General features: G+C 36.0%; 1 protein-coding gene across 1 annotated transcript; it reads left to right on the forward strand.

Moving 5' to 3' along the window:
• Nucleotides 1-1,601: 1,601 nt before the first annotated feature.
• Nucleotides 1,602-13,476, forward strand: LOC132037814 (V-type proton ATPase subunit a2-like). The gene is made up of 18 exons (XM_059428446.1): nt 1,602-1,943; nt 3,983-4,027; nt 6,193-6,315; nt 6,449-6,556; nt 6,685-6,795; nt 6,888-7,061; nt 7,386-7,523; nt 8,264-8,371; nt 8,513-8,620; nt 8,715-8,863; nt 9,928-10,081; nt 10,335-10,495; nt 10,575-10,781; nt 10,982-11,165; nt 11,250-11,333; nt 11,443-11,636; nt 12,882-12,941; nt 13,071-13,476. Exons 1-18 carry the CDS (start codon nt 1,794-1,796, stop codon nt 13,273-13,275), a joined length of 2,463 nt encoding a protein of 820 aa, XP_059284429.1. The 5' UTR covers nt 1,602-1,793; the 3' UTR covers nt 13,276-13,476.
• Nucleotides 13,477-13,760: the final 284 nt, after the last annotated feature.

Consider the following 13,760-nt stretch of genomic DNA (forward strand, 5'->3'; position numbering starts at 1 on the left):
GCAAGAGTGTCTGCTACTTTATTCGTTTCACGAAAACAATGTTAAATCTTGAAATCTTTAAAGCATTTCAAGCTTGTTTTGATATCTATCACCACCATCTATAAGGCTATAACTCAAAGACTAAATTTGCTATTTTCTTTCAAAAAAAAAAAAAAAAATCGTCAAACTATTCAGTGAAGCTTTCTAGGCAAAACAAATCTGCTAAATCTTTCCTTTTGTGGGATAAGGCCTATCAACTATCTTACACTTGCTTATATTTTTGGTACATAGAACATGTTAATTGTCTCTGTTAGTCTTTTGGAATTTTTGGCTTTTTCTTATCTACGAGGTTTTATTCTTGGTTTTATGAGTCATTAGGCCATTTAATTCTAGTGGTGTTCTTATGAGTATTTGCTTGCATACATCCTTAAAATCCGGAAAAAGAACTCCGCAAAAATCGAACCAAATCGATAAAATTGATAAAATCCAAATCACATTTATACAATAATGGTTTGGTTTGAATATAAAAAAATAAAATAAAAACTGTCTTAATTGGTTTGGTTTAAGATAAAAATGGTTTACCATAACAAGAAAAGGAACACGGAAAAGGGCCAAATATGCCCCTGTACTATTGAAAAAGGGCCAAATATGCCCCTCGTTATACTTTGGGTCCAAATATACCCTTATCGTTATACTCTGGGCACAAATATGCCCCTCGACCGTTAAAGTTATCTACATTGGACATCCTATCCTATGTGGCAATGATATTTGATGAGGTGAATGCCACATAGCATTTCCACCTCATCACCCCTAACCCATTTTATTCCTCCCATCTTCCACCACTAAAATTTCCTTCCTCTCGACCTTCTACGGCCATTTGTGAAGGCTTTGAATCCTTCATGGCATGTCTTAGGTTTTAGTTACAGGAATGTCTATTCCAAATTGATAGAAAAGGGGCGTGGTGCACTTTAATGGCAACTCAAAACCCCGGGTCAAGATGGTATTGAAGTACAATGCTCGGGACAAATATGTTGATTACGGTCATCCTTTATTACAACAATGCAATTTTCACTAAGTTGCCTTGCTTATTTATCATAGTTCTTACAGAGATGGTAAGTTCATTATTCTGGAAATCTGTTAGGGGTTCTGTGAGATCAAGAAGGTTTAACTATTGTTATCTCTATGTTTATTCTAATTTGTTGTAGTATAGGTTTGCAACAAAAATCAAGGCATCAGTATCACCATCTTGTTATAGTTTTCTATTGCCAGAATGGATAAAAAAGAAATAGAGCTCTGCGGTAATGGTGGAAATGGTGGTGGATGGGTGAAAATTTTAGTGGTGGAAGATGAGGGGAATAAAATGGGTTAGGGGTGATGAGGTGGCAATGTCACGTGGCGTCCACCTCATCAAATATCATTGCCACGTAGGATAGGATGTCCAAGGTGGATAACTTGAATGGTGGAGGGGCATATTTGTCTTTCAAAGTATAAGGTAAGGGTATATTTAGACCCAAAATATGAAGAGGGGGTATATTTGGCCCTTTTCCGAAAAGGAAAAGCAAAATTTGAACGCGGTAATAGAACGTCGCCGTTTTCATGTTCATATTTAAACGGTTTTCAAAGATGCAGATCTCAGACCACCTTTCTTTGACGACTATGACTTTATGAGAAGAAGACTCCCGGAGAAAGCTAAAATACGAAATTGATCGACCGGCGGAATTCCCGCCGATTGAAAAAACCAAACTGCATTATACATTTCATACATTACATTTGCGTATAATAACCTTTTAACGATTTGAAGAAAAAATCAAAAAATGGTAGTCGGTGGAGGAGAAGGATGTTGTCCAACAATGGATCTTCTACGATCGGAAGCAATGCAGTTGGTCCAATTGATTATTCCGATTGAATCGGCTCATCGTACAATTACTTATCTCGGTGATCTCGGTTTATTCCAATTCAAAGACGTAAGCATTAAGCAACACACACATTTTGATGATTCATTAATATGTAATGTCCTTATATACGTACGTCTTTTGTATGTTTTTACCTTTTGGTTTTTGATCATTTTGTACCGAGGGTCTATCAGAAACAGCCTCTCTACCCCATGCTACCCTTCCCAGACCCTACTGTGGATTACACTGGCTATGTTGTTGTTGTATTTTTTGATCATTTGTTTTGGATATGGAATTTGTCGTATGTTTCATGGATGAAGGATGAGCTGGATACGCATTTGATGAATGTACATATTTTATGTGCCCGCCATAGGGAAAATTACGCTCTATGTCTACTGGATGAAAATATTTACGACATGTAGCCCATATTTTGTGTTTGTTACCCGGTTTAGCTCATATTTGTGTATAAACACCTTTTATACTTTATTATACAAGGTTGATACATTATCTATAAGACTATAATGCTTTCCCCACAGGTATAATGTTGTATAATATTGTATAAGGTCTGGCTACATAGCGTTATTTTTTATGTTGGGCTGTATGTTTTTGCAAAATTTCCCCTTTTTTTCACCTTAGATGTTTGATCATTTGGTTTGGATATGGGATTTGCTGTATATTTCATAGCTGAAGGATGAGCTAGATATGCGTTTGAATGTACATATTTTATGCATTATAACTTTGATTTTGATTATTCCTTTTGACTTAGATATCGCCATATATGGCATAGCTGGAAGGATGAGCTTGATGCCAGATTTGCATACAAATGTGATCAATTGACTTCACTTTATTGTTTTATTCAGTTTTTAAAAGAATGACGAGATTAGGAGCCCTGCTATCAGTAGCGGAGCCAAGAAATCTAACGAGTGAATTCAAAAAATATGAAAGTTTGCACATGGCTTAACTATTAAGGGGATTCAACAACTTATATGTATATTAAAAATGTTTATTTTTCCCCTATTTGTATGGTGTAATTTTCTAATGAAGGCGATTCAATTGAAACCCTTTCAACACACTTAGCTCCGACACAGCCTGATAGTCTAATCATCTCTCTCTTTTTAGAGCGAATCCACTAGGTAGAGTGCCTAGGGTTAGTTTTTTTATTAAAACTAAAACGAACCTCAGAGTAAAGAGTGCAAGTAAGGGGGGTTAAGTCTTACCTTACTAATCCTAACTAGAACTTTCAAAAAAATAGAACCTAGACTATCTCAATTAGTGATGTAGTACCCAAATGCCTTGGCATGGCGCCATCTCAAGCTCCTCCAAGGTCTCACCAGATGTTGTGGTCTTCAAAGCCAAACCGAGCAAACTCCCTCGAGGCAAAATGGATTGTCGACCACCAATGAGCTAGGCCTATCATTACAAATCCTCTTGAGGAATGAAACATCTCATTTTCATTCTTAACTCTAAGATTCCTTAACTTGTAGAATTAAAATTTAGTTTTTTAAAAATTACATAGAAGTAGTTCAAATTTTCTTTTGTTATTAAAAGTATATAGAAAGATGTATTTGTTTGATTCGTCAAAAGGTGATGATGTCATTCTTTTGTAATGGAGGGAGTTGTTTTTTCAGGATTCTTACTAGGCAAATTTGGTTTTCTCTGAGAGTAACTTCGGTAATGTTGACTGTGAATGATCCCCATTTTCTTCCTTTTAGTAATTCGAAAAATTTGGTGGAAAGAAACTAGCTCATAGTTTGCTACCTTTGTGCACCTTCAAGTTTTTTCAAAAGGTATCAATCTATTGCCAGTTTCAATAGCAACACAGTGTCACATATTTGTGACTATGCTTTCTATATTCTAAGCCTGTTTTTTCCTATCAGCTTATCTTGGAGGAACAATTTATGACTGCGTCAGTCCTGTTTTCTAAGGGGTTTTGCTTTCTTTCTGCTTTCCTTTTTAAGATGATCTTGGATTTATGATGGTAGATCACCAAGTTCTCATGGAAATTTGTGTTTCTTAATATGCACTAGTCTCTCTTTGGGTCTGTCATCTGTTGCTTAAAAATCTTAGAGCAAAAGATTGATTATTTCCACCTGATTATGCCTTTTTTACAGCTTAATGTGGAAAAGAGCCCATTCCAGAGGACATATGCAACCCAGGTTTGTTTTATCATTCTTGTTATGTTCTTCTTTTACACCATTTTGGTTTGTTTTGAAATTGAAGTATAAGTTTATTTAAATTTTGGTTGTCTACAGCCGTCTTCTGATTCTTTAATTTCAGTATTACTCTTTATCAAATTATATCACTATCAATGTGGATTAAGCACTTCACTTCGCTTCGGCAGCGTTTCAGTGAAGGTGGTAAAGCATACTCCTAATAAAAACAAGCCAGAACAACCGTATTATAAAGATTTCAAAGAATTTACATTAATTATGTGGCTGGGTTTCATCTTGTAAGAGAGCGACAAAACAACAATAACTACGTCTCAATACCAAGCAAGTTAGGGTCGGCGTTATGAATTCTTATTGACTATGTTGCTCCATTTAAGCGCATCTCAGTCCCAATATTACACAAATCAAAAAGAAAAATAAAAATAAAAGCTGCTAGCAGTTCTCTATATTTTCAACTAGCATATAAATCTCTGACATGACTAAAGAACTCTTAGAAAACATACGACCTGAAGTAAACTTGCATAGGGCGACTACTAAGGGAAAAATAGTTGTCAAAACTTTATATTAATTGTTAATAGAATTTTATGGATGAATGTGTCAGCGATAGGAATCGGAAATTATAAATTCAGTACTACAGTAAATCTACACACTAAATTTGAATTGTAAGCTTATCACAACATCTATGAGCTAGAATCAGAAATATATGGATTTTGAACTAGATAGACACAGCCTTTACTTCATATATGTACTCAATTGCAATTTTTTCAACTTTTCTATTATTTATTCTTGTAAATTATAATTTTCTTCCTTCATTTTATGCATTCACTCAAGTATGTTCTTCAATTGTGCTTCACGCTTAAAGCCACTTCTCCCTTGGACAACACTTACTATGGTGGCACTTAAGTTTACTAAGGCGAACAAGAGTAATTAGGCCAATTGGTTTCTTATTTGATATTTTATTAGTCTCTATAGACTTAATGCATGCATTTGCTCTACTGATATTTCAGCCACTGTAAGGTAAAGACTGAAGTGGAAATTTTGGTGGGCTGTGATGCACCCCATCTCCCTTGCTTTTAGTGATTTGATTTTTAGGGTTACCCATTCTCTAGCTTGTTACTGGGTTAGCACCTTCTTCTGGGGCCTAAGAGTCATTGCAGCACGTTGGTGTTGAACCAGATTTGTGTCTGGGGTGAGGAATTGTTGGCTCGGATTTTCTTAGTAACATTTTCGTTGTATAAAGATAAACCTTCAACCGAGGCCACCAATGCCTTGGATTAACACGCTCTTCCAGGGGCTTTATCTTTTAAGGGGTTGGGATCAGGGATAAAGAAAATAGTACCAAGATAAAAATGTGGGATTAGTTTATCCCGTATATGTTTGTAATTTTTTATTCGGGATAAGTAATCCCAGGATTGCTTTATTCCATAATAATCTTGGCACTTTTTCATACCACAGTCAATCTGGGATAATAACGTCAGATTAGTTAATCCTGGATAAAACAATCAAATGTGACAAAGATGCCCTTTCCACAAAGTCCTTCACCCAAAGTCCTTTAAGAAAACCAAGGTTAAAATTGGAAATAAACGTTTATCATAGTTCGTCAATTTTCAGACCAAATACATGTTTTCGATTATCACCATATACTCTACTTTAACTCAATGATCTAAACAAAGCCTTTATACTAAATAATCCAGGGATTATTAATCTCAGTATTTCAATCCTTGCATTAAAATCTCAGTATAACTTTGTCCGCGAACAGAACGATGCCTAAGTACATTACCATGGTTAAAATAGAACAGGTTATTTTAACTGTTTTTTTATAGAACACTGTTGAAGCACCAAGCCTCACAAAGATGGCTTTTTTCATCTGTATCCTATAGGAGTTTAAAATAAGTTGTTCAGATGTGTTCTTCCTCTTTCTGTGATTCTTCTTAATGTCTGACTGAAGTAGTCCAAAATGGGCAGGCATTTCATCAGCACTGCCTTTCTACTTGATCAATTTTAAACATTTCAATTTCCTAGACATGCTCATGAAGTTCTTAGACATTGCCTGAATACCACTAGCATCACGCTTCAGATAAATTTTGCACCAATACAACTCACTTTCTATTTACATATTCTCATATAGTTTATGCATGTGTTTACTTCCACAGATTAAAAGATGTGGAGAAATGGCACGGAAACTTCGCTTTTTAAAGGAACAGATGACGAAGGCAGGGTTTACTCCTTCAGCAAGGACCTCAATGTGCTCAAATATAAATCTGGATGAATTGGAGGTCTGCATATTTCATCTACTTGAATTTAAGGCTTACCATCAAATGCTATTCTTCATTATTTCATTTTTACTGTCACTGTCACCATGATTCTGATTGTTTGCATGTATTTTTAACAAATTTCGGAAATGGGAAGGTCAAACTTGGAGAACTCGAAGCTGAGCTAGCAGAGACGAATACTAATACTGAAAAGCTTCAACGTTCTTACAATGAGCTTCTCGAGTATAAGCTTGTTCTACAGAAGGTGAGGCTACATTGATGCTATGTATCTCTGGCAGTAGAACTATCGGGCACAAAATGTATCTGCTTGGCTAGGTTTATGCTCTTTGATGATAGAGATGTTTTAAATACAAGCTGTTTTTGTTCCATCAGGCTGGTGAGTTTTTCCATTCAGCTCAAAACAGTGCTACAGCTCAGCAGAAAGAACTGGAGGAGCATATACATGCCGAGAGATCAATTGATAGTCCTCTGTTGTTAGAACAGGTACTGTTATATAACTCATATTGGTGCTGTTGTATTTTTCTGGTAGAGGACGGTTATTGTAAATTGATATGCTTTTTTTGTTTTTTGCACAGGAAGCCTTTGGTGATCCTTCAAAACAAGTTAAGCTGGGATTTGTCAGTGGGCTTGTTGCTAGAGAGAAATCTATGGCTTTTGAAAGGTTTCTTTTTCGTGCAACCAGAGGAAATGTATATTTAAAGCAAGTGGTTGTGGAAAATCCTGTAACGGATCCATTGTCAGGCAATGAGGTTAACTCCAGTACTTCACTTATTGAAAATAAAGAGGGGCTCAAATGATGCTTAAAGTTATTATTTCTTTCAGAATTGGATGCGTAGATTTGGGGTTTCATAGTTTTCGTTTCCAACTATTTCGTTTTAGAAGTTAAAAGTGTTATAAAGTTTAAAGTATAAAGTTCACTCCAGAATTCTCCTTGGAGGAGAGAAGGATATAAAGACACCTAATTATTTATCTGATATCCCCCCTATCTTCCTTGTTGGATGTACTTCTTTCTCATTTAGTCCAAGAAAATCATATACCTAAAATGCTCTGAGCTTATTAATCTTTAATTTTAGGTTGAGAAAAATGTGTTTGTTATCTTTTACTCTGGAGAAAGGGCGAAGAACAAGATATTAAAAATTTGCGATGCATTTGGAGCAAATCGGTATCCATTCACTGATGACATAGGCAGACAGTATGAGATGATAACAGAGGTATGCCACAAAATCACTCTTTGGGATTTATTTATGTATGCTTGGAGTGAATGTACTTCAACATAACCATATGATTGGTGCAGTTTGCCAGTTATCAAAGTCTTAAAACAGTTCTTGCTTATATAAGTGTCACTCGACTTATATGATTATCTCATTTGCAATATCTAAAAGTACCAAATGTAAATTTTGTTTAAGCTTTTATACCCTAATCTCGAAAATATTAGAAGGTTATTTTCATCAAATTTGGCTTATCGAACTTTTCATATGCTATTGATGACAGATATTTTGAACATGAAACTCAACTGGATTAAGATCCATTTGGATTTCTGACATATCTGTTACAAAGATTTTCCTACTCTATAATATTTGATCTTTTAGTTCACAATTCAAAAGATTATTTCTTTAATTATCCTTAATCTAGAGAAAGACTATTCCTTGCCCTGACTCAACCTGTCAGTTTGCTTTAAAGCCTGCAAGCTAATAGAGAACCATATCAGCTATTGTTGATGCAATTTGAGGAAATGATCCATGTATTCTGACCTATCAGAAAAAGAAAAAAAAAATGATCCATGTATTCTATTTCTACCCAGTTAATTTTTCTGATTAGCAGTCGTTTGAAAAACTTCTTTCGATTACTGCCATAACATGTTACTCCAGATGTGCAGCAACTCTTTGTCAAGGTATATATCTTGGTATTTCTGTTGAAATTTACCAAGTTGTTTCCCTATTTTGACTCTTAGGTATCTGGAAGACTTTCAGAGCTGAAGACCACCGTAGACATTGGGCAACTACACAGGGCAAATCTCTTACAGACCATTGGTTATGAATTTGACCAATGGAACCTTCTGGTAGTTTTTATGAATCATCTTAGCCATATATTAGTTTAATGGAACCACACTATTTCATAACTCAAGTGGTCAAATTGGTCGTGTCACGTGTGTGTACAAGAGTTACATGTCTCTGAATTGCATCCCTTTGTACTTGTGAAGGTGAAACAGGAGAAGTTCATTTACCATACGCTAAATATGCTCAGTTTTGATGTGACAAAGAAGTGCCTTGTGGGTGAGGGTTGGTGTCCAGTTTATGCGACCAGCCAGGTGCTGTGCACCCACCTTCTGATATGGTTTACATTTGTGTTTTGTCTCCATTATTTAATTTGTAATTAAACATACTTCCTTTGGACGTTTGCAGATACAAAATGCAATACATCGAGCAACTTTGGATAGTAACTCACAAGTTGGGGCCATATTCCAGGTCTTGCATACCACAGAATTGCCACCTACATATTTCCGTACAAACAAATTTACATCTGCCTTCCAAGAGATTGTTGATGCATATGGGTGAGTAATAGTAATTTGTTTGATATTTTTCCTGATTGAGCACCACGTACATGATTAACGTCCTAAGTGAATACTTATCCTTAGAAACGAAATTCAAAATGAATGAAGGTTAGGAACATCCACTCATCAATGTACAATTTTTTACTCGAACGCTGAGTTGTTGTAATGCCTGGTCTCAATTAAACAGTTGATCTTTCCTGCTGTTTGTGACTATAATTCTGCAAATTTCATTTCCTCCATATGCTGGTGCTGTGGTGCGAGTGGTTGATGTTTTTGGTGTGGGGCTAGAAGGGGCAAAAGGAGTTATTGCTTTGTAAAGATAATTTTGAGATACATAAAATTTTCTCTCATATAGATGTTTCTTGCATTATGCAAAAATCTGAGCCAACCTCAAAGCACTAGAGCCCCTAAAAAGTTCAACAAAACCAGCAAACTCAAGCTCTTAATACAACTATTTTAAACCAAATCTCTTCTAGAAGCAGAATAATTCAATTCGGGTTGATTTTCAGACAGTTAAATCTGCTTAATATATGATCTACTCATACGGTCAACTAAGTCTAATATTCAATGTGCTCATATAAGGGTAAATATGAACGGATAATGGGTCACAAAACTGTATGTGAGCTTTGATAGTTGCCATTCACCGTCACAAAGAACTTTGCTTCTCTATTTCTGTCGATGAAAATAATTTACTGCTCAGTTTGGCATTCTCCCTCACCCTGCTAACTTCTTTCCTTCTTTGTTGGATCAAAGTTCTTTCTCCGGCTCTTTTCTGATTTAACATATTTAGATATAAACACACAGATTTATGTTGTCAACAAAAGAACAGTTAGCTGATTTCCTCTGATTGATTATCCATGTGCAGAGCATCATAGTTTATGACTTCCAGTTTTCAACATTTCTTGATCTAGCAACTTGATTTCCTCATCTTTATTGACCATGAAAGAAAGTCGTTTTTTAAGTGGAGCCTTGCTGGACAATATTTTGCTTTTACTATTTATTTGACTGGAGTACTGTGGTATCTACACTTCCTTAGAGATCCTCTGATCTGTGGTTCATTATAGGATTGCAAAATATCAGGAAGTAAACCCTGGTGTTTTCACAATAGTATCTTTCCCATTCCTCTTTGCTGTCATGTTCGGAGACTGGGGACATGGTATATGCTTGCTTCTTGCAACATTATACTTCATTTTACGGGAGAAGAAGCTATCTGGTCAGGTCAGTGCCGAACCTCCTTTCTGAAAAGCATCCAGTCGTTCTCTGGATTTGTCTTTACTGTTATCTGTCCCCATCTGTACCCTGTTTGATTGTAAATATATTGGGAGATCATGTTTTGCTTAGGAAAGAATTAAGAGCTAGTTGTGCATGGTTGACTTGGCATCACTGATAAATCATGTTTTATAGACTTTTTATTCAGTTAATAAGTTTTATGAAGCATAATAAGCTCATTCAATTTGATTTGTCTCAACAGAAGCTTGGGGACATCATGGAGATGACTTTTGGCGGTCGCTACATTATTATGATGATGGCTCTGTTTTCAATATATACAGGATTCATATATAATGAATTTTTCTCTGTCCCCTTTGAAATATTTGGACGCTCAGCTTACGGTTGTCGCGATCCTTCCTGCAGGTAGGTGCTGAAGTAGTAATTCATGTTCTCTCTGTTTTCTTCGTTGCTCCAATCCTTGAACCAGTTATTTTTGTTGAAGGGATGCCACTACAATAGGTTTGATCAAGGTCCGCGCTGCCTATCCATTTGGTGTGGATCCTAAGTGGCATGGTACACGCAGCGAATTACCATTTCTGAATTCTTTGAAGATGAAGATGTCGATTCTACTAGGTGTAGCTCAGATGAATCTCGGAATCATTCTAAGCTATTTCAACGCAAAGTTCTTTAAAAATGACGTGAATGTCTGGTAAGCTAGATTACGTGCCTCTCTCCTTGGTTGTTTGTCAGGACTTGACTCATTTCACAGTTACAAATAACATTTTGCCTCTGTGTATCAACATTTTCAATTCTTGTAAATATCTACCCTTGAATGTGTGTAAAGTATTCATGCGCTATTGGAATTTAGTATGCCACTCTACGATTTTATTTATTAACATGTTTTTTCAGGCATCAGTTTGTCCCCCAGATAATATTTCTGAACAGCCTCTTTGGCTATCTTTCACTTCTTATTATTGTCAAATGGTGCACTGGTTCTCAAGCGGATCTGTACCATGTAATGATATACATGTTTCTAAGCCCTACTGATGATTTGGGCGAGAACCAGCTTTTTATTGGGCAAAAATTCCTCCAGGTTTCATTTTTCATCTTTATATTAACATCTACGTGCTACAGAAGAGGCCATCTCTAATATCTGTTATCTTCTCTTCTGATCCAGCTTTTGCTAGTATTACTTGCGCTTGTTGCTGTTCCATGGATGTTATTTCCGAAGCCATTTCTTCTAAAGAAGCAACATGAGGAAGTATGTCTAAACTCGATCAATGCAGCCAAAAATTTTAGTGGTACTTGTTTTCTCCGGTGTTTCTCTTCTTGCATGAACTTTTATTCATTGTCACATCATCAATTTCCAGAGGCATCGAGGTCAATTGTATGCAATGCTTGACAGCACTGATGACTCGTTTGAGTTGGAGACACACGATCATTCACATGGACAAGAAGAATTTGAGTTCAGTGAAGTTTTTGTACATCAACTCATACATACCATAGAATTTGTACTTGGAGCGGTCTCTAATACAGCTTCATACCTGCGTCTGTGGGCCCTCAGGTGTGTATCTACCAGCTTTGAAGTTTCAAATATGAACGCATATATCAAGTTGATGCCATGCAAGTGTATAAGCTCACCTCTGTTGATAAGTATCAGTTCTGAAGTTAGATGTTCAAAAGACTAGTTTGCAATTAATCAATGACTGCATGCTTGACCAGTATTCATTCTCAGGAAATAGTCAAACTTCTGATTAACAGGGATGAAAAGCTTAACTGGTAGACTGTGATTGCATGACTGATGCAAGCAAAAGTAATGGAGAATTTTTCATCTGATTTTTTTTGTTTTGGGAACGTTTGTTTATGCTTCGAAGGAGCTAAACCGGAATGGTTATGTGATAAATGTTTCAACTTTTGTTAATGGTGCTTTAAGAAGCTTAAAAAGTTCGGCATCTTTAAATCCTCTGAACGTGTTAGGCAAAATGATTGACTCCCCTATTTGAACCATGCTTATGTTGCCATATGCACTGGAGATTTATGAAATAAGCTTCAAAAAGAACTCTGATTTATGAAGGTTGGATTGATCTAGCAGGCTTGATCCTAATGAGTTTGGCATTTTCTCAATTTGCTATCAATATTTAGTTGTAAACCAAATCAGCCTGTAAGAAATCATTTTATATGAGAGAAGCTGCTCTAGATATTTCTAACTCTGCTATCATTTTTTAGCTGTAAAGCAAATATCCGTAAAAGATAATTCTATGTGACAGAAGCTGCTCAGGATACACGTAGCATCACAAGTATTCATAGAGTCCATACAAACTAGTCAGTGTCAAGGCTTTTTGGTTATTAGAGTTTCATTAGGTTAGGTGCTTGACAGGTGTATCTTTTTATTTGGTCATGGACTTGTATGTTAATGTGGGAATACGTGCAAGTTTAGAGAATGTTTAATTTTCCTACAAAGACAAATTATTTAGTATACGAATTGAATGGAGCAGAACGGCGGTGTAGCAGATTCATATAATTGATCCAATTAGTATAGGATTGAGGAGTATTTGATTGATTGATAATAATTTGATGTGCCTTTTAGGTCATGATTGATCTTATAGCAGTCTGGGTGTTTTGAATGAGTTTGACAGTTTTTCTCAGTTTGAGTATATAGGAGATCATTCTATTCGATAGAAGCTGTTGAGAATATAGCCCTGAAGGTGAACATCTAAGGGTTCTCATGTTACCTGTATATTGTCCTTTGCTCGTAATTATAGATTTTATTCATCAATGTATATGATTTAACATTTCTGTCTCTTTGCAGTTTGGCACATTCAGAACTGTCAAGCGTGTTCTATGACAAAGTTTTGCTCCTCGCAATGGGGTAAGTTTTTTCCTGTGTTTGCCTATAAATCTGAACTGGAGAGATTATCCTCCTTGTTTTCTCTTGAGTAAGAGACCATTTCCTTGACCTGAGAAACTCACATCTAGTATATCCTGTGTTTTCTTACAGGTTCAACAATATCATCATACTGATCATTGGCATAGTTGTATTTATATTTGCTACTGTCGGTGTGTTACTTGTGATGGAAACTCTAAGTGCATTCCTACATGCCTTGCGTCTTCATTGGGTGGAATTCCAGAACAAGTTCTACGAGGGAGACGGATACAAGTTTTCCCCATTCTCGTTTGGTTTGATTAGCGAGGACGAAGATTAAATAACATAGAAGGTTGTGTAAACACTATTGTTTCATTGGTCAAAACACGCTTCGATATTTTTTCATGCTTGTAGAAATTTCTTGGTAACACACCAGTGAAAGCTGAGTGTTCGGAAATGCCTTTTGTATCTCATCCACTTGCGTAATCATCTCAAATAAAAAGGAGTTGTTTATTTAGAAGGCTGCTAATTGTTTCGAGTACGAGAGTCGTTTCTGTTTCTTATTGTGGTGATTAGATTAATAACTGTTGTGACAGAATCTCTTCTACTGAATAATATCCACGTAAAAGTTGTTCTAATTTTCTCACAAATATTCTTTTCTGTAGAACTAGAGACCATGGCATCAACTCACTGATATTGGGACCCTACAAATATTGTAATATCAATACACTCTCTCTAGTTCTCATCTCAATAGTTTGCTGGACAGTTCATCACAATTAGGGGTGTCAAATAGGTGCATTGACCCGAATTGCAGGTAAAAGATGA

This window comes from Lycium ferocissimum, chromosome 11 (genome assembly GCF_029784015.1).
Source record: "Lycium ferocissimum isolate CSIRO_LF1 chromosome 11, AGI_CSIRO_Lferr_CH_V1, whole genome shotgun sequence".
Classification (NCBI taxonomy): Eukaryota; Viridiplantae; Streptophyta; class Magnoliopsida; order Solanales; family Solanaceae; genus Lycium; species Lycium ferocissimum.